The sequence below is a fragment of the Ammospiza caudacuta genome, chromosome 1 (assembly GCF_027887145.1).
Source record: "Ammospiza caudacuta isolate bAmmCau1 chromosome 1, bAmmCau1.pri, whole genome shotgun sequence".
Taxonomy (NCBI): domain Eukaryota; kingdom Metazoa; phylum Chordata; class Aves; order Passeriformes; family Passerellidae; genus Ammospiza; species Ammospiza caudacuta.
Window position 1 is genome coordinate 133,567,020 of NC_080593.1, and position 20,955 is coordinate 133,587,974.

General features: G+C 37.4%; 1 protein-coding gene across 1 annotated transcript in view; it reads right to left on the reverse strand.

Annotated features, from left to right (window-relative positions):
- Positions 1–433: 433 nt before the first annotated feature.
- DPY19L4 (dpy-19 like 4) overlaps positions 434–20,955 on the reverse strand; it is a 28,504-nt gene continuing 7,982 nt past the window's right edge. Inside the window, exons 6-19 of the mRNA XM_058809196.1 lie at positions 20,321–20,466; positions 18,526–18,649; positions 17,844–17,978; positions 16,497–16,628; positions 16,309–16,407; positions 15,051–15,124; positions 13,103–13,261; positions 11,322–11,441; positions 10,139–10,259; positions 8,670–8,726; positions 6,253–6,335; positions 4,446–4,578; positions 3,850–4,008; positions 434–1,479 (exon numbers count right to left, since the gene is read on the reverse strand). Of these exons, the coding sequence (XP_058665179.1) occupies positions 1,315–1,479; positions 3,850–4,008; positions 4,446–4,578; positions 6,253–6,335; positions 8,670–8,726; positions 10,139–10,259; positions 11,322–11,441; positions 13,103–13,261; positions 15,051–15,124; positions 16,309–16,407; positions 16,497–16,628; positions 17,844–17,978; positions 18,526–18,649; positions 20,321–20,466 (1,707 nt within the window). The 3' untranslated portion in view covers positions 434–1,314. The remainder of the gene's footprint in view (positions 1,480–3,849; positions 4,009–4,445; positions 4,579–6,252; positions 6,336–8,669; positions 8,727–10,138; positions 10,260–11,321; positions 11,442–13,102; positions 13,262–15,050; positions 15,125–16,308; positions 16,408–16,496; positions 16,629–17,843; positions 17,979–18,525; positions 18,650–20,320; positions 20,467–20,955) is intronic.

The following is a 20,955-nucleotide window of genomic DNA, read 5'->3' on the forward strand; positions in this document are numbered from 1 at the left end:
AGTAAAGCTACTGTCACCTTTTACTGGAGTTTCCATTCTCAACACTAGGTTTAGGCCCAGAGTTGTAATTATAACATCATTCATTTTCTTGAAAGTCTATCAGCCAGCAACAAACAGGATGAACAGATCATTTGTTAAGAAAAGGAGTTGTAGAGGCAAAGAGGGGCATAGAACAAATTTTAGAGGAAAGCAAAACTGCAGAGTACTTTGCCAAATTTTCAAAGATCTGTGTATTTGCATAATTGATATAAAAATAGCTATGAACACCTGTACCATTATTTATTAATGGTGGTGATTATAGAAGATTAAATGACAGTTATGGCACTATCTTAATACAGCTATTGCATAATAAGTTGAATGAAATGAGTATCACCCGTCTGTGCACACACCCACCCACCCACCCACCCACACCAGCACACACACAGGGGGTGAAAGTGAAGTGCAGAAGTCTCAGTAGCAAACCTGGTTGTCCTGCTACACTTGCCTGAAAACAAGTGTGGCATACTGTGGTATACTGGCCCATTCTGGTGGCTGCTAAGAAAGACACACTTATGCATACACACACAAACACTTAAGTGTGGAGAAATGCTGAAGACAAGTTCTTTCCAAACTGAAGATCTGAGCTTGTCAGCTCCTATTGCTAGGTCTAATTCCTAGCATTTCCACGAACATGTCTCTGTAGACAACAGAGACAACAATGTAGAGATCAGTGCCTTAATCAATGAAGTGTTGTTTAAGTAAAATCTTCCTCATATGATTTATAAAAACTATATAGCTACACATAAGATGTATAAATGTGTGTTTGAGAAACACAGAAATGTTTACCATGGAAGACAGGAAGAATTAAAACAAAACAAAAAGAAACCCCAAACTAAAAATCCAAACACTTACTTGAAAAGACTTGGGACAGTGATTGCTTTCTTGCTAAAAATTAAAAGCTATATGACTTAAACAAGCTCTTTAAATAATTTTTCTGTATTTACTGAAGTCTATGCATATCAACTCTCTAACACTAAAGTTAGAAATCGCATTTACATGAAGATTAAGATGATTTCTAATGGGAAGAAAAACGTAAAAACATGGAAGACTGTAGCACATTGTAGAGACTGTAAAACTGATAAATGTTCCTGTTTCCTTCAAGGATGGTATATGTATCAGCTGATCTGTAGATCAAAGAATTTCAGTTTGGTAAAGTTGTCAGTACACTGCATGTGTGCACATCTATCTGCAAAAATAGACTTCCTTGCTCAAAAGGAACTTTTCCAACTGAAATTCATTCACAATCAATCCTCAGAAAGAAGCTTGCATGCTTTTTCAGGACTGGAAGGATATCACAGTGTTGATTCTATATACAAAGTAGGATCTATTCCAGTATACTCGAGTGAAATAATTCACATATGGAGAATAGTTCATTTTGATTTCATGACAAAATCGTCCATATTTTGAGTAGGCATAGTTGTCACCTTCCTCACAAACCACCTGTCAGAAAGAAAAAGACCTAATTACAGTACTGAAGATAAGTGGTTACAGAATGTAATTTTGTACATTTAATTAACTTTTGTATTCTGTAAATTTCATTTATGATAGACAATTAATTTCCACATTGTACAGTTCTAATAAACTGAAAACATATTCCCCTGTAATTTGTTTAACCACCTAAAAAAGCCTTTATAATATGAACCAAATACACTGGTTTTAATGTCTGCTACCTTGACAAAGGGATTAATTCCTTTGTCAAGGTAGCAGACACTAAAACCAGTGTACTTGGTACATATTATAAAGAACAACAGCAGTGGAAATTATGCACATGCCCTGGTTCCCAGTACAAAACTGACCTGCACAGAGCGTACCAGTATGAAGGAAACTAAAATCTCAATTACCTTTCCCAGGCCAAGTAAGTTTTGACATATCTAATAAAGACCAAAGACACACACACACATCTCCCTACAATTTCCAACCAAGTGACTTGGAAGCAAACTGCATTCTAGGATCTGCTGTCTGATATCCCTGAAGAAATCCCTTCATTATTCCTTCTGATGCCACAAATTTACACAGTTTAAAAAAAACGTGGTAGGACAAACTCATGAAGAAAAATCCACCAGTGGCTTCCAAACACAAAGATAATTGCCCTGAGCTACAGTCCTTCAGCAACAGACTGCTGGAAAACATTTGTCTTTCCCTATCAGTAAACCTGTGCTCTCAGCCTGTGTCAGAAACAAGATACTGGACTAGGACTACAGGAAGTAGCACAAGCTATAAAGCAGTACTTATCTTCTTAAACACAGCAATTCAAAACACATCCACAGACCTGTCAACACACTGTCTGCCCACTGTCTCACCTACTTTGGGAGTAAGTAAATGCTGCACTGCAGTTTCCAAATATGTATTCACTAGCTTCCACTACTTTGGAGTACCTTGATAATCTTCCAATACGACTCAAACAAATTCTGTTAGCAAGCAAACTGAGAGATTTGTTTAAAGCTTCCTGAGACAATAAACTTTATTAACTTTACAGAACAAATGATGTCAGTTTTCTGAAAAATACCCAAATATACCCAAACCAACCACTCTCCACAAAAGAACAATAACAAAAACCACAACAAAAATACAAGAAGGATTATCAAGCTTATGTGTGAGAGAGAAGCATGCAGGAAGCATGGAGATGAGAGATGCAGGGATATGTGGGCATGGAATCCTGAAATTGTGGTTAATTGCTCCAGTGGAGATCCTAAGTGTGAAGAGGAAACAGGAACTTACTCATGGAAACACAGATCTGAGAAGAAACTGAGGTAACATGCAGATTAACAAACATGGAGGTTATTCAGACACACACAGTTATGGTACAGTATATTGGATATATCCTGGAATAATCACAGCATACATGGTTTTAGCAGCAAGACTAGGAAAGAAATAATAGCAATGGTAAGGAAGTTAATAGAACAATGGGACAATATCCTTCATGGTTAAAGTAGTTGGGAAACCTAGAAGTGAAACTGACACCAGCTGTAGATTCCTGGGGAAATATAGAGCAATCCCCTAATAACATACCACCCCTATATTGCTTAGAGGTAACTGGCAACTCCCTCTTTCTTGTTGATCTGAGAATAAGCAATGAAACTCTAAGTGAGTTTAAGGCCACCCCTTGCCTATATAAAACCAAAATTTTTGCTGGATTTCCAAGAAGCCAACGAACAAGTGGCAGTAAGATCACCTTATAAACCCCAGCTTACTCTCTATTTAAGCAGCAAGGGCAGCACTACCAGCATCCAGAGAGACAGAACATGTCAATGACTGAAGCAGCATTCATGGTGCAGTTTATCCAACCAGTCTTTCTAGCAGATGTGGTTTAAACTATCTGTTGATGTGGTAACCCATCTGCAAGGCTGAACTGAATAGACTTGCACCCTCATCAGAACCAAACAGTCTGTACTGAACTAAATGGTAGGCTGGTCCTAATCCCAGCCAGTTTTAGAAGAACTGAGTTTATCCATTTTAGAATTTCATCTTCAAAGCTGCTAAAGAATGCCTTCTGAGGCAGGACTTCAATGCTTTTGTAACAACCTATTCAGGTGTCAGTCTTGAACATTTCTATATAGTTCAATGGTATTTACTGACTGTCAGAAAAGCAGCAGAGCTAGATACTCATGTGTTAGGAGGGATTAGGGCAGTTAATAGAATCAGGTAAGATTACAAGTTATAGACAATCCAAAACTTGATTGATCACCTTTAAAACTTGAGTTTTGTCTACATGTCAATTACAATAAGAAAAATAAGACCAGCATTATAAGATTTATTTTCAATTTAATTATTTATGCATTCAAACATTCATTTCTTCTCACCAATACTTACATGACCATTAGCAATATCCAACAGATCTTTAACTCTACATCCTCTTACAGGTCCCACTTCATTGCAAATTGAATCTTCAATAACCAGAAAGTTTGCTTTGTAAGATGTGAGTATCTTATAAATATCCTCTGCTGACCTCTTTGAATACATCTGATAAATCTATAAATTAAGAAAACATGTATATGCAATGCAAAAATCAGTGAGACCTTAAACACCGGGACACACACACCCCCCAACAATGACCTATCTGCAATGACAAATGATACGTACACAAGCTATAAAAAGTTTGATTTTGAAATCAAACTGAGGCAATGGCCAGCTGAATGTGAAGTATTTATCTCTGATGATGGCAAGTTCTCATCTTACATACTCCAAGTATGTATGTAAGGCCTGAAAAGTCTTCAGAAATAATATTTTGATAATGATTTGTTTCTGTGCAGAGTGAAGCACTGATAATATACTTGATAATCCCTTCCATGTCCACTGGACTCCTATGTCCTCTTCCCTTCTAATAAATTTGATTTTTTTGCATTATATTTGGGTGAAGAGGAAGACAGTTCCTGTGAGATGCCACATTTATGGAATTGGATACTCACATTCTCATTTCTTTTCAGGAGATCATCATCATTATACAAAGGCAGGCTCGACACCATCCATCCTGTACAGAGCTTGATCACACCCATGAGCTGTGGGCTGCCTGCAAACACGGCAGCCACGGGAGCCTGGCGTCTGCAAAGGCAACACCAACACACCTGAGCACTGCATGCACTCATCAAACAGCTCTATCAGCTGTGTGTGGGATCTGCAGAATGAACTGGAGCAGGTGAAAGGGGCTCTCATTACAGCTGGTGATGGTGTTGCTGTGGCAGTGCTTTTTCTGCGAGGGGAAGGGCAGACCTGCAGCAACAGGAGTTTGAAAGGAGAGATTCCTGCTGGGGCAAGGGCTCGTGGTTGTTCTCCCCTCATGCAATCCATGAGCACCATTCAGAGTGGTCCTGGAATGGATCCAAGTTCTGCTTTTCTGAATGGCTGCCAACTCGTGACAAAACAAGCTTGGGAGAGAGGGGGTAGGTACAAGGAGAAACAACATGATGTTATCTTGTAAGGGAATGATTTGTGATTGTTGTAACTTGATCTCTAGTATGTATTTAATATGTAAGCTCTGATCATGTATTTCATCATCTATGAGAAAATAATGTCAGCATGCAGAATAATGTCTACAGTAATCAGGTTTCTGGGTTTGGTATAATTTTTTGACTGTTTGTATTTCTGTATTAGTGAAAGAAAACAGTCATTGTCACACTTTATTACAGACTTTGGCAACTTCTGTAGAGAAAATTCAAATTAAATTTGTATTATCAGAGAGAAGACTTGGAGAATATATACTGTAATAATGACATTGAATTAAAATTTCAATGTGGATAGCTAAGTATATCCATAAGAAAAAAAAATCCTTATTTTCTTTAAAAATAAGAACAGCTGCTACAGATAAGGGTAGTCACATTGCTCGTAGCTGAATGAATCTCAATGAAATTCACCATGATTAATTACGTACTTGAAGTATATGCAGACTAACATAAAAGCCATTAGGTACTTGGCATTATTCCACTTGCTGCCTTGAAGAGCTACAGCAGTGACAAACAGCATACACTACTACAACAAGAAGAAGAAATTGGCTGGAACACTAATTACCAGCCCTGCCTTTTGTGAAGATGAACAGGTTGACATTAAAGACTACATAAATAGAGAAAGCAATATTCTAAAAATACACAGTTAAAGCTAAGTTATCTGAACACAAGGGATCTAATTTTCAGAAAAGCACAGTTCCTAATGACATAGTTTGAAGTTAAATTGAATGAGGCAGAATGCAATTCTGAAACCTTTGGTGGTAAAAAAAATAAATAGTGAAAATAACTTGACTTGCTATTAGCTGTGTATATGCTCAGTATAGCTGTATAACATAGCTCCATACTAGCTGTGGTCAAAGGGGAAGTCTGCATAACATATGTATCTGACAAAAGTCTCTAAATCCTCACATTCAGCCATTTCATTTTATTGGCTCAGGCACATAACATCTCAGGGTTTTTGGCATTACAACCAACATAATCCTGCAATCTAATTAAATGTTAGCAAGATCTAAGATCCTACTATTTAAAAACTAGGTCTGCAACAACATTAAACATGACTTGCTTGTGTGTTCCAGGATCTTCTCTTGTAATCCATGATAAACTCCAGTTTGTTTTATGGGAACAATACCACACTTAAAATAGAAAACTTGTTTCCCCCATGCATCATTGAATGCCAAGGGAAAACCCAGCTTGACAGAGGTAGCTCCACAAACTGCTGAGATAAAAATACCCTTACAAAAAGCAGTAAAATAGAAATGTTGGACTTTATGCTTACTTTATCCATGTCATAAGTTCTACTGTATCAGGATCATAGAATTCTTGCAGTTCCGTAAGCTCTGTCATTATTCTAGGGAAAAACTGATGTAAAATGTTTTTGGTTACTTACAGTTTAAAAAATTATCTATAGAGCATCACATTACATTAAGGCCTTAATTGACACAACAGAAACAGGTTTCAACAGTTTTCCCCCTGACTGGTACTTTTGCTTGAATATTTTGCAAAACTCAGCTTACATTTACTTACCTGACAGCAGAAGTCCCTCTCCAAAATAAGCATGTTAAACAGAAGTTCTAATCTCTCTCTCTTTCATTAGAATACTTATAATTAAATATAAATAAATAAGTAGCAGCAACAACATTCATGAACATCAAGTGGCGTTAAATGCAACAAAACCACAGTTCAGGTGGTCATATGCAAATGTCTACAAATAAGGGCACTAAACCAAGAAGATGATAAATCTCTCATGGTAAACCTGCTTGAGCAGGAAGGATTGGACCATTGTGACTTGATGGAAAGGTGTTATGCAAGCAAGAAAGAAGAAACCTCCTAGAAGAGCCCTGGTAATGTGCCCAGACTCGCGTCTGACTTCAATCACTGCAGTGAAGACGAGCACATTACATTGTGTGAAGTGGGATATCTCAATTTATGCTTTTGAAAAACATTTTGGGAAAAGGAGGGATTCTGTGAGATAGAATGCCACCTCTTTCAAACCAGGGCAGCTTGCAAACCTGCATCATGGCTTCCCTACCCTGTTAGGTTTGAGGTCCCTCTTTACTGAGATGGGAAATTTTGTAAGTCCTTGAGCCATTTAGTGCATTTATCTGAAAAAGCCATGGCTGGAAACTGGCCAGCCTTGAGGGGCTAGAACAGGTACATGTACATGCTGTTGTAGATGCTAAGTTCTGGACGTCGGCTCTTTTGGAAAAGAATGAAGTTTACAGGCTCTGCCATATTAAAGAGACAACTTACATTGGGACAGCCACAGCGGACAGACAGAACTGGGAGCCTGCTTTTAACTGATGACTTTCCACCTCCATTACCTGGACAACTCAGCTGTCAAGTGGCAGCAGTCTACAATCAGCACAAGAAGAGCTGCCACAGGTTTGTGTCAGGGACAAACAGCACTGCTGTTACACATACACTGGAACTACTCCCAGAGCAGAGGGATGGAAAGAGGAACTGCTACTGCCACCCCAAGGAGAACCTGCTTCACTCATCACAGCACCTGGAAAAACCTAGTTAGAGGAGGGACTATGCCAGACACAGACAGAAGGCAGCCAAGCAAAAGGATGCTGAGCTATACAGTCAGCCTTTATAGCCACGGTAACAGAATATGCTCGAGGCATTTTTGCTGCTCTGTTACTTGTAATCAACATTCCCAGCCTCAGGGACGAGTTGTGAGCCTGGAGAGCAAACTGTTCACCACTGCTTAAAAGCAGAAGCTGGATCAACAATGGACGAAGCCCTCTAGAGTCCAAAACCCCACACTGCTACTGCTTTCATTAAAACAATCTGGAAAGGAATTACTTGGGTAACTACACTCGTTTCCTCTATTGTAATAGATTTCATAACTCTTATGAGCAACTCTAGCTTTTTTTACAGACAGTATCTATTGCTTCATCAAAAACATGTAAAAAGTCAGGCTACAATAGAAAATTTAGTTGCAATGTAAGAGAGATGTTACAAAATCTGTTAAAATACTGTTGGGCAAGACTGGCTTCTGTATGTGAATTCTCAGACTAGCCAAACTATTTTAAAGCTGTGCCAGTATAGCAGAGGATTACACTTCATGAGACGTTTCACATATTTTTTGCACTCACAGGAGCTTAAAAAATAATTTCCAAATACTCCACTCTCAGGCTGTGTGTGACTTGCAATAAAGTATTCATTTTAAACTTGGAAACATCTGTGCCTTTTCTTCCCCTGTATTGTAGTAAGTACACACCTCGACAGAATGGTCTGCACAAAGAATTTAACTTCGTTATAATTTGATGGGAGCTTTTCAAACAGTTTATTTGCATATAGCCTCCTGTAATTTTACTTCATCTAACTTTATGCCTTTTCACTAAAACTAAGATCGAGGCAACATAGCTTTCAATATCCTGAGTTTTCATTTGGCAGCATTTTCTTTGCTGAGTCAGTTTATACATCCAAAGCTTAACAGCTGACTATAATAAAGTCTTCATTTAAATTTAATTACAATAAGCAATCAATAAAAAATTAAATTTTCAAATACCTTATACTGAAAAAAGTGAAGTTTTTTTTTAAAAAAGAAACACTTCCAATGGATGACACCTTCAATTTCATCACATATATTTAATTTCACTAAGTACATTTTATTACATTTGCTCATCATTTTGACTGATATTGCGCCAACATACAAAGAAAACTCCACAAAGGAACTTTTCTTACCTCTTTCCACAAGCTGAATCCAATTATAGTGGGAACTGCCATACTCAGGATAAGAGCCTAGAAAGTACATGTTAGAGAAAATGGATTATGCACCACTCTCCAACTCTGAGGTGTCTGTTGATTCCGCTCATACAGTGAGCAATATTTATGCCTGAAACCTCATAGTGACAGTAGGTGAATCTTTGTGGTTTTCTACCAGGCAAAAAAATTTCCTCTAACAAGATTTTGCCTAATTTACCATGGAAGGCTTCACTTGACTCACAAAAACTTTACCATCAATTTTAGGGACAGTTAATTACTACTAAAGTAACAATGATTCCATGTGCACATGACGTAGGGAACAGAAGAAGGTAAACACCTCACATTCAAATGCTATGAGACCAAGCATTTCAAACCTCTGATCTTGTTCAGATTAGCATTATTGATATGCAAGACCCAGAAACCCATCTCTCAGCATACCATCATTCTAGCTGATGCAATTTTTGCTGTGCAAGAAGGAGAAAATAGCTTCTATGGTACAGAAAACATTTGGTAAGGAATGCACACAAGGCACTCCTTTGATATTAAGCTGCTAACACATCTACTGTGTTAATAGTGAAAAAGCAGGTCTACATCACAGAAAACATGAAGCATATAAAAGAATGTGCTTACCATGTAGCTGAACATATTGATACTCCTTGACTGAAAGAACACAGTCAATGTTTCTGACATAGCAGTGTATGGTATTTTCACAGGAGACATAATGAACATCTAAGTGTAATATATTTATTCCTATAAGCCTCTTGAATTTAGGGCAAACAATATCCTATCCCTATTTTATTATTAAAACCAATGCACAAAGCTGCTAAAAATCACACAAAGCAACTTTTGTCATATTGAGAATAAAGCTAGGGTTTGGAAGCAGGGGTTTGCTCTGTAACACAAGCTTATCTTCAGTCACAACAGTTCTCTATGATGGCCAAACATGAACAAATCTTATACAAAGTAATTCAACTTACCATTTCTTGTGCAGCAGTTTTACTCTCAGCAGTTATATTCACCTTACTACACCATTTAAAGACCCATTTCTCAGAGAAACAAAGCTTACGCCTTCCCTGTGCACCAGTACTTTTTCTCCTGCATTCCTCCTAAAAAGTGCATGACCTTCTTAACCAATCCCAAATAGATTTGAAAGAGAGATTGAGTTCTCAAATATTTGCTAAAAGAAATTGAGAAGAGTGAAAAGGAGATGAAGACAGCTCTGCTTTTTATGAGGAAAGGTTGTAGTGTGAATGCAACTTTATCACCAGGTACCAGAGAACAAGTGACACTAAGAAGAAAAGACAGAAAAAGCAGACCATATGCAATCCACTGCTCACAGAACAACCTGTTGCTTTCATGGGTTCTTTCATGGGTCTTAGGTACTTCTTGTTTGCAAAGCTATATACTTGCTAGCTGTATTTTCCACGACTTTGGCAACAGCAACTCACCAGCAGTATTGGGTGCACAGCTTTCAGTCGAAGCCACTTGAAAAGCGTCATCCAAAGTTCAGGAGAACACACACCAAATGCAGCAAGCATACAAACATAAGGTGTCCATAGATATTTCATTCTGAAAAACACTGCAATAACTTAGTTGGGACCCAGTGTATGCCTCTGTACTCAAGCTATTATAAAAACATTCAGATTTTTTTCTTATGCCAGACACAGACTGGATGTTCAGACAATCTGAGGTCAACTTTGATGGTACTGGAGGGTATACCAAGGAAATCTCTAGCAGAAGAGCTGGCACCTGATTATCTGCTGTGAGATGGAGGAGCAAGATCCAAGGTAAAAGATGACAAAATCCTTCACAGAGTTCAGGGGAGGATGAAAGAAAAACAAAGAGAATAGCAGAGTCACTTGGCTGGTTTTCCAGCCAAGAAGGGATAAAAAGCAGCTATTTGACAAAGCTGTACAGCAATGTACTATAAGGGACTTCCTGAAGAAAGGAAAGGAAAATATTTAATTAACTCTTAAGTGTAGGCAAGTCAACTTAGAAAAACTACAGGATAACACAACAGTCTGCTCACTTTAGGCAACATTTGTGAATATTTAGATTTTAAGATGAGGAGCCTAAAAAAAACACAAGTCTGACATTTTCAAGTTGATTAAGCTGATAAAAAGATTAGAACAACAATGTCTTCCAAACATCAGCTACTCTAGCTTTAAGGACTAACACAATACTTTTGAAACTAGTTCTGCTACTGATTTAACGTGTCAAGCAGAGGTACGCATCATGGTAGCCTACACACAAGAAGATGGATAAGAAATCTTCCATGTCCCAATATTCCAGCACTATTCTGTTCATCAAAACACTACAAAAGCTCTTGCTAAAAATAATTACAGCACAGTTCTATACTAAATACCATAAGGAAAGTGATTTAAATGTGATTCAATTAATGTATTGGACCTTGGCTGCATTAAAGCTTGGAAAACGTTCAGGAGATCAAGCACAAGTGTTCATATAGCCATATCAAATTTATAATCAAAATTATTTTGATTACTCCTAAGTAGTATCACTATATGCCAAAATTATTTCTGAAAAAGGGTGATTTCAAAGGGGTAAACAGTGCATCATGTCCAGCAAGGAACTCTGTTGATTTCAAAAGAGATACATCAAAATCAGACTTACCCTTCCAAACACATCGCTAGACAACCAAGCAAAATTGTGTGAATTACATGATAAACTATTTCTGGCCTCTCTCCAATTCGACCATCCTCAAGTTTAACTGTCTCTTTCAGTGGTTCACCACTGCAGTTGGAGAAAATGAGACATCACTTAATTCAGATATTATCCCAGGAAAAGGTGCCAATAAAAATACTTTTAAGTCAGCAGGGCACTGAGATCATTCCATATCATAGTATATAATATTGTTGCACTGTTCACTTGCTTTTTGTTCTTGATCACTGACCCATCAGTACCACTGTCCCTTGATTTAGATTGCAACCTCTCTGGAGCAATGGCTGTCAATTAATACAATGGGATCACTGCTTATGACCACAAACCTTACTTTAAGGTAATCCAGCACCAAGAGACAGTCTAATTTAAGAGCATGTACACTCTACAAACATTTACACAAATCACGCTGAACATGCATTTCACATTCCTTCTTACCAATAGCACGGTAAAGAATTATGGAATCAGTAGGATGATAATTGTGTATGGAATGTGTGTACAACAAAGACAACAAAAGTGGCTGATAGTCACATTATTATAAATTCTAATTATATCTAATAAATAAAAATCATAGCCAAAATCTTGCAGTGAAAGGTTTTCTACTAACAAGATAGAAAGGCATAGAATAAATAACACTTCCTCCTACCATGATGTGATATCTGTTTACATTTTTATAGTAAGTTTCCTTATGAAAATTAGAAATGATATTTTGAGATTATTAACTGATTCAAAAATTTAAAAAACAAAAGAGAGAGGAAAAGGTTTATTTTAAGATTTTCCTTAAAAAGGTGTTGGACATAATGTAGTCACTGCTCATTACAAAGTAATAGTTATTTCAACCACTAGCAAACAGTAAGAAGTTTGCTCCGTTGTTCTGAATATCCTATCACACATCCAACCTGACAAACATTTTCATTTACAGCAGCATAATCTTTATCTGTTAGAAGCCTTCATCCTTGAAACAAACCTATTGATTTTTGCTGCAGACAAGTGAGAAATTCGTTCCAGTATCTGAGAAGTTACACCATTCATCTTCTACCAGGAAGAGATAATTTCCTAACCACTGTGTTTCCAAGACAAATTATGCTAGGATTTACAGTGTTGGTATTCTTAGTTTTCTTACAAAGACAATTCCACTACCCCTCCTCTCAAGGGAACTGTGAATCACTGTGAAACTAAAACTAATTGAGTCAGTTTTACTTCAGTTCTGTTCCAAGCAGCAACGGCTAGTGGACCTTATCACAGTAAACAAGTGTTTTTAAAAACCAACAGTGAAGCATTAGAAATCCAAAGCCCTCTCAGCTCCACCCATCTCATCTTTCTTAACATGTAAACTTGAAAAAAAACCCAAAAACCCCAAATGCAAAACAGAAAAACAAATTCTAGCAACAATTAGATAACTTTGCTTTGGAAGGAGAATTACAGATATAAAATCTTTCACTGTCAGTGGGGAGAGACAAACACATCAGCAAACAGTATGCAGAGCTCAGCAGGAATTACATCTGCAGGGAAACAAACCAATGACAACTCCCGGTCCTGACAGGAGGGTTGCTCAAGAACCTCCTCACTAAAAGACTTTTCTTCAGGAGGCTCTTGTGGGCCTTCCCACTGGCGCTCACACCCTGACAAGCCCAATGGTAAAACAAACTTTGGAGCAACAAACATGATGACCATTCCCTGAGGCATCCAGGAGCCTCTTATTTTTAACTTATTTTTCACATAAACAAGTTACTTACCAAATTCTCCTAAAAATGACCTGAGTTACAGAAAAAAGGCAGATAATTAATACTAAAATATAAAAAGGCAACAGTGATGACTGTGTTAGTCGCAAAAAAAAGTCTTGGGAGGGTGCCTGAAGAGATTCTTGACAAAGGAGCCAATTCATTGTAAAATTCCTAGTAAGGCAAAAACATTCCATTAAAAACAATAATAATATTCCATAGATTAGGAAAAAAAACCAAACAACCCAGCACAAAACAATTGCAATTTAACCTATTCATGTCATAGGAAACTACTTGAGATTCATTTTTGACGTTATCTTTTTATCATTTGAAACAGCCTTGCAAATACTCTTTACAGTAACTGTCAAAAGTCCATCTTCCCAAAAAGTATCTGTGATCTGAAGAGACCAGACTACAAATCCTCTGTATCACAAAAGCCCAACCTCCCACATAACTCCATTACGGGGACCAAAAGAATCTTGTTGTCACGGTGGATTAAGATTTTAGAGATATTGATGCAAGAAGGTATGCTTGTCCTCATTCCAAACAAGGAGACAAAGAAAGGAAAGTGGTCATCTGAGATCACAAAGAAGCCTGAGACACTGCCAGGAATAAAATCTTTAATGTTGAAATTCTAGTTCTGTAGCTGAAGCCACTTCATCATTCTTCTTCCTCATATAGCCAGCAGGAAGATAATGCACTCTGCTCAGAAGCACTGTCAGTGTGTATTTTCAACTGGAACTGGTGCAGCATGTGGTGCTGGGAATGCATTCTCGTCTTACTTTGTTTTGCTTCCCTCCCTCTTTCATTTTCTCCCAAGGGAAGACTAGAGGACAGAACCACTTTCAATTAGACAGAATCAGTTTAAAGATGAACAGCTGGGCATGTCCCAACTGGCCTTAAAAGAGAGATCTAGAAGCTCTTGTGCTGCAAATCACAATTCCAATACATAGTGTTCCAGGCGTAAAGGCACCCAGTTTGTCTCAGTCTCTGGCTTCATTGCAGAGTCTGACAGTCTGAAAAGTGATATTTGGCAAGGACCCAGGGGGAAAAAGAGGGAAATCCATTAATACCTGGGAGCTGAATAAACTGAAATCCTGACCAGGAGTCTTTGTTTTCTTGCAAAACACTTAAGAATGAGTATGTGTGTATGATAAATGATGCATCATAGTCAACATCCCTACATCTTGTCTTCCAAAAGTCCCCCAACAGTTTCAGTTGGGTGTGATGTCATTTTCCACTTGTTCCCCTGAAAGGCTGTGAAGCAGCTTTTTGTAAGAGAGATGCAGTTCTTCAGAGAGAGTTCCAATTCCTGCATGGAATTGCAAATCTTGGCTTGGGTCCAGGAGTGTGTCAGTCCTTACTAACACTCCATTGGAAGCTTTCCAGAAAATCTGTTGCCATGACATTTTGCAGTCCAACATCCAACTCTTTACATATACTAATGTTTTTTCTCAGAATCACAATTCCCTCTGACTATTAAGATGTCCCTTGTCCTAATTTCTTCCAAAACATAAAGGGAATATTGGGGGTACCCACAACCCAAGCCTCTTTTGAGATAGTATCAATAGTTCATGACTCTTTCCAGAGCCTTTTTTCCAGGCTATAAAAAGCTCATACTGCCACCTTTACCCTAATATCTTTGCTTTCAAGTCTTATTAGAAACATTAGACAGGATACAGAAAGTTTTCATTCTTCAACAACACAAGACAACAAAAATCCATGAAATGCTTTCACCCTAAGGCATGAAAAATACTGAAGTACCTCAGAAACCTCAATACCCTAAGTAAATTCTGTATGTGCATATTTTTTTACTTTAATCTTAAAACCAGACAACAAATAACTAAACTATTTCCCTAGCTCCTCTATAAAACTCTCACAAGCCACTGAAATGTTACACTTCTCAGAGCAGTTTCAAAAGTTTTGGTATCTTGGGAGGTGTAAAGAGTTTAAATAAACTTACTTAGTTGTGTTTAAGCCAAGTTTTACTTCAATGAACTTCAGCAAATGCCCATTTTCTTTATGAGGAATGAACATCTGAAAATTAATTTAGCAGAGAAAAATCACACAAAACACTGGAAGCAGTTTTTTACATAGTCATTCAAATTACAAAATGTCAGGTAACAATCAACTATTCAAGATTTAGTTAAAACTAACAAAATGGATTAAGTGTGCTAATTAAGGTACTGGTATAGCACTGTAATCTTCAATAAATCTACATTTAGGATTTCCTTGAGAATATTATTCCCTTCATTCCACTCCCATACCACACCAGGAGGACAAGTGAAAAGCTGCCAATAAGTTGTCAAAAGACTACTGAGCAGTGTAAAAAGGATCATGAAAAACAGGCCTAGACTTACTCCCAAGCAAGCCTAAGAGTGCTGTGCTTGGCTCCACTAGAAAATAGGACTGCAGCTGAGCAGAAGTCATGAGTATTTGTAATCTTCACACAGACTGTCTGAGCTGCCTAAAGTTCTGTAACTTACTCATAACTGTAATTTAACTCATATTTTTCAAGGTTGGATTTTATTTTCCTGGAGATACAGCAAGGCTAGGCATTCTGAATGGCAGAGGAAAATAATTACATGTGAGTATTCTTTCAAGCCTTCTAGGATTCAGTAGTTTCTTTACTTTTAAGTTCATACTGTTAATTAACACAATGAACACTCACATGGTGAGTTTGAGGCATAGAAGAAAAACACATTAATATGTGTAAAAGGCCAGCAAGAGGGAATTGCTAATCAAAATACAAGACCAGGCCAAAATCCCACTGTGTAATCTCAACTCCTGACCCCTACACAAAGGGAAAGCCTCTGTTCCCATGTTCTACTTGAAATGTATTTGAAAACAAAGATCTACCCTAGGACCACTCATACTTGCTCCTGGCCATTGTGCCACCATGCCCAAGAATATTGTTTTAATATCCAGACCAGTCTGTAGAGGTCATTCAGGTTATAGCAAACTACATATTTATGAAACAGGTAAAATGTCCTTTAAAGAGTATTTCTAAACTGTTTCAACCCAGAAGACCAAAACCCCAACAAGATGAAGCTGTTTGAGTTGCTACAAAATGACTCAATGTTTAGTACTCTTACTATGAATTAAGTTATGAACTGTCATATCAATAAGGTAAGCAACATTTCAAAAGATTTTTTCAAGATGTATCTGCAACTTTTAATTTAGATTCTGAAATTAAAATCACTTTTTCAGAGGAATCTTACCTTTAATAAGAAGTTTAGTGTCACTGCTACTGTAAGTACCAAATAAATATACATTATTTTCAGCAATCTTGACACAAATGTGCTTTTTTTCATATTCATCTGCAAAAATATTTAAAGAATGCTGTGTAATTTTGGAGTTCAGTTTAAATTTTTAAACTAGACTCAGGGTTAGAAGAAAGTCTACTTACTTGAAGGGATTTGGAGAGCATTAAAGCTACCACAAGACTCAGTAATGGTGACACTAGTAAGGCTGAATTTTCAAACTGCAGAAGGTACCCCACAATGACAGAAAACAGGTAGATTCTGTATACCTCATGCACCTGCAGAAGAAAAAAAAAAAAAACAATAAGATAAAACTACAGTGGATATAAATCCTGTTTTTTAGACCAGTAGATAGCTCCCTTCCACTGTTAATCAGGAGATTAATGGATCTCAATCCTTCAGCTCATGAATCTAGCAGGGTACTATTTGGCTCTGGAAAGCACTGCACATGAAAATGATCCTGGTCAGCCTCAGTAACTAAAGGACAATTACTTCACAATAATTCTGTAAAAATGCCATAAGTAGGAGTATTTTACCAGGTCTCCCCACCCAGTAATGAAGCACACAAAGCAGTTACTACAAGGCACCAGTAAGAACACATAGTTTGTGACAGAGCTCATTTGTAAACAGGTGGTTTTCTTGCTCTCAAAATAACTTGTTCATTAACCTGTCTCAGGAATGAATACTCAGACTGTTATCTATAATTGCTGTTATTTACTACTTGATAAGCAGATGTTATAAACCTTGATGCTTGATTTTTCTTCAGACTTTTACCAAAATACCCATTTTCTCCCTTATACACTCTGCTTTGAACTACAATAGATCAAACATTTCCCACTGCTGAGGAACAGAATAAAAAGAAACTGAAAGAAGAGGTGAAGAATTAGAATTGCATGCAGTTTGATATCTAACAAAACCAAAAGGCATGCATGTACAAAAAAGCATATTTACAACTGCAACAGGCAACATAAGAACACCTTACTGTTGCAACATTTCTAAGAGCCATTTTGCAGAACAAATTTAAATACTTTCTTGTATTCAAAAAAATCAATTTTCCCTCAACATCTGTCAAGTCTATTTATTGCCAAAGCAGTGCAGAACAGGCCACTGAGGGTGAAAATGAGCCCTTTAACTGCACAGAGCCAACAAAGCACATCTTTGGTCTCCCACCCTGCTGTGAATAGGAGAAAGAAGAAGCAGCTAGGTCAACACGGAGGAATAACATTCATCACTCTTTTAGGTCTCCAAGGATGTTTCAGGTCTCAGGAGCTTTGTTTAGCTTCTATCCCAAACGCAGCAGCCCAAAAGAGACTTAGTTTGAAGTTATTTTATCCTTCTGATGGATATCACATCACACTTCAGCTGGGCCCAGGCTGCAAGACACTCATCACTCAGCCTTGTGCCCTCTGGAGCTCCTGAGCAGTAGGAATGGCAGGCACCTCAGAGGCTGCCTCTAAGTCCCCAGCTGTCAGGAGGCTGAAAATTTCCAATACCTTCTCTGTCTGAGCTAGGGCAAAGCTGTCCAGCAGGAAAAGAGAAACAGCCTGGACAAACAGGAGATAATGACTGTATTCCCACATCATCATGAAGGTGTATGTTGAGGCATTCACCAGAAGATAACAAAACTTCTAGAAGGAAAAAAAGAAAAGAAAAAGCATTAATTTTGTACCCATGCATGTCTGTCAAATAACTGAGAGGTCATTAAAACATAAACTACAGAAATTAATTATTGTTTGGGGAAATAATTAAAATACTGACTTTGAACGTGCTTAACTTTCAGCATGGAAGAAAGTAATTACTGAAATATTCAAAAACATTTCAAGCCAATCAGAAGAAATATTTTAAAGACAGGGTCGGGGTAAGAAAGTAACAACCACCTTCTTCAAGAAAAACAATTTACATGAGAAAAATTCTGCCTCTGTTTATTCAAAAACAAGCAGCACATGGCCCATTACCACATTGTTCTCTCTGAACCCTCCTGGGGGCATAACAAGGTAGGGCACAAGTTGTTTAGCAAAAACTGCACATGCCTAGGTGAAATCCAACTGGCCCTTTTGAAAAGAAGAAACAAAACTTCTACTGTTTTCTGCCCAGAAGAGCAACAATAGCAGAAGTAACTAACCTAGAGTACAGTTTTACCCACAGCTCTTTATTAAGAAACTAATTTTGCTTTACCTCAGCAGAACAGTTTAGGTTCTTTTTTAAATAGCCTGTGAGAGCTGCTACTTGACATGCAAAATATGGCAAAGCCCAATTTTCTCTTGATGGTATGGAATAATCAATTCTTGTTGTGTCTGTTCTAGAATAAAGTACAAAGAAACAAAAATATTAAAATACTTGTTGTACAAGAATATCAAGGAAAGCCTAAATGCCACTTCTAGCTGTAAATGTGGCCTTGCAAGCAAACTTTTCCTGATTTTGGTGCAAAGTAACACTGACACAATTTTGCTGCTGATACAGTTCACCAATTTATTAACAGCATGAAAGGTCCAATCTTTACTCATCCATTTAGCAGGTTTCAATGTTGGCTGGCATTTTTAGCACTGAAGGCAAAAAGAATCCGCCTCAAGCCTTTTCTGACCTGCAATGAAAACCAGCTCATAGCTGAGAGAATAGTTTCCTTTCATTTCTCATACAATATGTTTTAAACAAGTAATTTAGGTAGTTGAGCACAACATAAGATACAAACTGGTGCTCCCTCACAGCAGCAGCAGGAAATATTTTGTCTACAGGGAAAAACTCTGCCCAGCAAAACAAGAGATAGACGGATGGGGAGCATGCAGGGTTTTCTCATGGAATGACTTGACAGTATCCACACAATTAGAGGTGTAGGTGAAAGTTTTAAAAAGTGCTAAAGTGACTCAGAAGCACAAGCCACACTTCAAATGTAACCAAAGGCATCAGTCTCAGAGGTACATAGTCTGCTTTGTGTCTACTATGCCTTTAAAAAGGAGCCTCAAGCTCCTTTATCATTTAGGTATTTAAAAGCATTACCTTTCATTTTTTCCTCTGAAGCCTCTTACAGAGGAAGCTTTTCGAAGCTTTTTAACTACTAAACCTTTCATTTTGTTGACACTGTTTAATCTTATTCACTGCTGAAAAAAATTACAGATTTATTCACCATTTTTCCTACTTTCCACTGTTCATACCAGCTTGATGACCAGTATTTTCAGCTACTAATCACAGATTCTGTCATGATGACTTCACACTCCTAGAAGATGATTCTCAACAGTTCAACTTTAAAGGTATATCTCTAACATTTTGCTCCATAGTTCTTTTATTTCAAGTGCTCTCAAGTTCACAGAAAGCCCCAGAGCTCCATGGTGACAAATTAAGAGCATGAACACAGGTTTTCACTGCCCAAATGAGACTCCTTATAATTGTGGGGCTTCATAAGGGGAAGGGGAATTCCAAGTGAATTGTTTTAAAATAAAAAAGTCTTGATATTAGGATTGTCTACGAAAATTTCATTTTGCAGAAAAACCTACTACAAAAAGAAGATTAAAAAAAATCAAATATTCTTTACCAAAAAAATGCAACTTGATAATTTCCTTCTATGCCGCCGGACAAGTGCCACAGCATTTAGAGCTGGCCAGAGAGTGCAGCTCTGTTTTACAGCTGTTTTGGATATTTGTCTTCATTCTTCATCAGCACAAAACTAAACCTTCTGAGGAATATTTTTGAAAAATGAAATTGTGTGTGAATACTCCTTTATTCACACACATACATAAAGTCAGTTCAATTGGTAATGTGGATGATTTGGACAACAGGAGGCCTTTCCATTAAAAAAATCATGAGAATCAATTAATCTCTTGGAAATGTTTTTTATTCACCATAAGATTTTGCTCTCACAGTGAGAACACAAAGCTTAATCAAAGCAATTCAATCCACTCATTAAAATCACTTCAATCCACTAATATTTTAAAATTCCTTATTGACAAACTAGATTGTATAAAGATGTTTTTCTTACCTGTTAATAATGAACCATGCTACAGTCAGCATTCCTGCCAGCCAAGTCCCACTCATAACCCAACTGGTTACAAACAATGCAGTCACATAAATTCCCTGCAGTCCAAAAACTATACCAATGTAGAAATACACTGGTTCAATAACTTCCTGAAATTACAAATAAAAATGAAGAGACATAGTGGCAACTGAGCTGAAGCTGGAAATTATTACTATTTACAATTTGTTACTGCTAACAATGTGCTAGGTGCTTTACAAACAGGTAAGAGATGCCTCCTATTTTAGAAAAGTACTGGGCATGCCTTTATTTGGGGTTCAAATAAAACATGGGGAAGAACAAAGCAGTGTGAATTAAGTGCACACTTCAGGCTTGCCAGTGCCATGATTTTTGAATTTGCTTTAGCTTGAACACTCTATGTGTCAGATTTAATAAATCTATGCTACAGTGGGATATGAAGTTCAGAGGACTACTAGAAGAAGCTATAAAAGGGAAGAACTTGAAGAAGTAAAGATGTGGCAAAAATAGCTCCAAAATAAGTAAATAATAAAAAAGGAAAGATAATGAGAGCGGACACAAGTACGCAGCATAAGCAGAACAAAGCCTGAGTAGAGTAGAAACTGACAAAAGGTTCATTTACA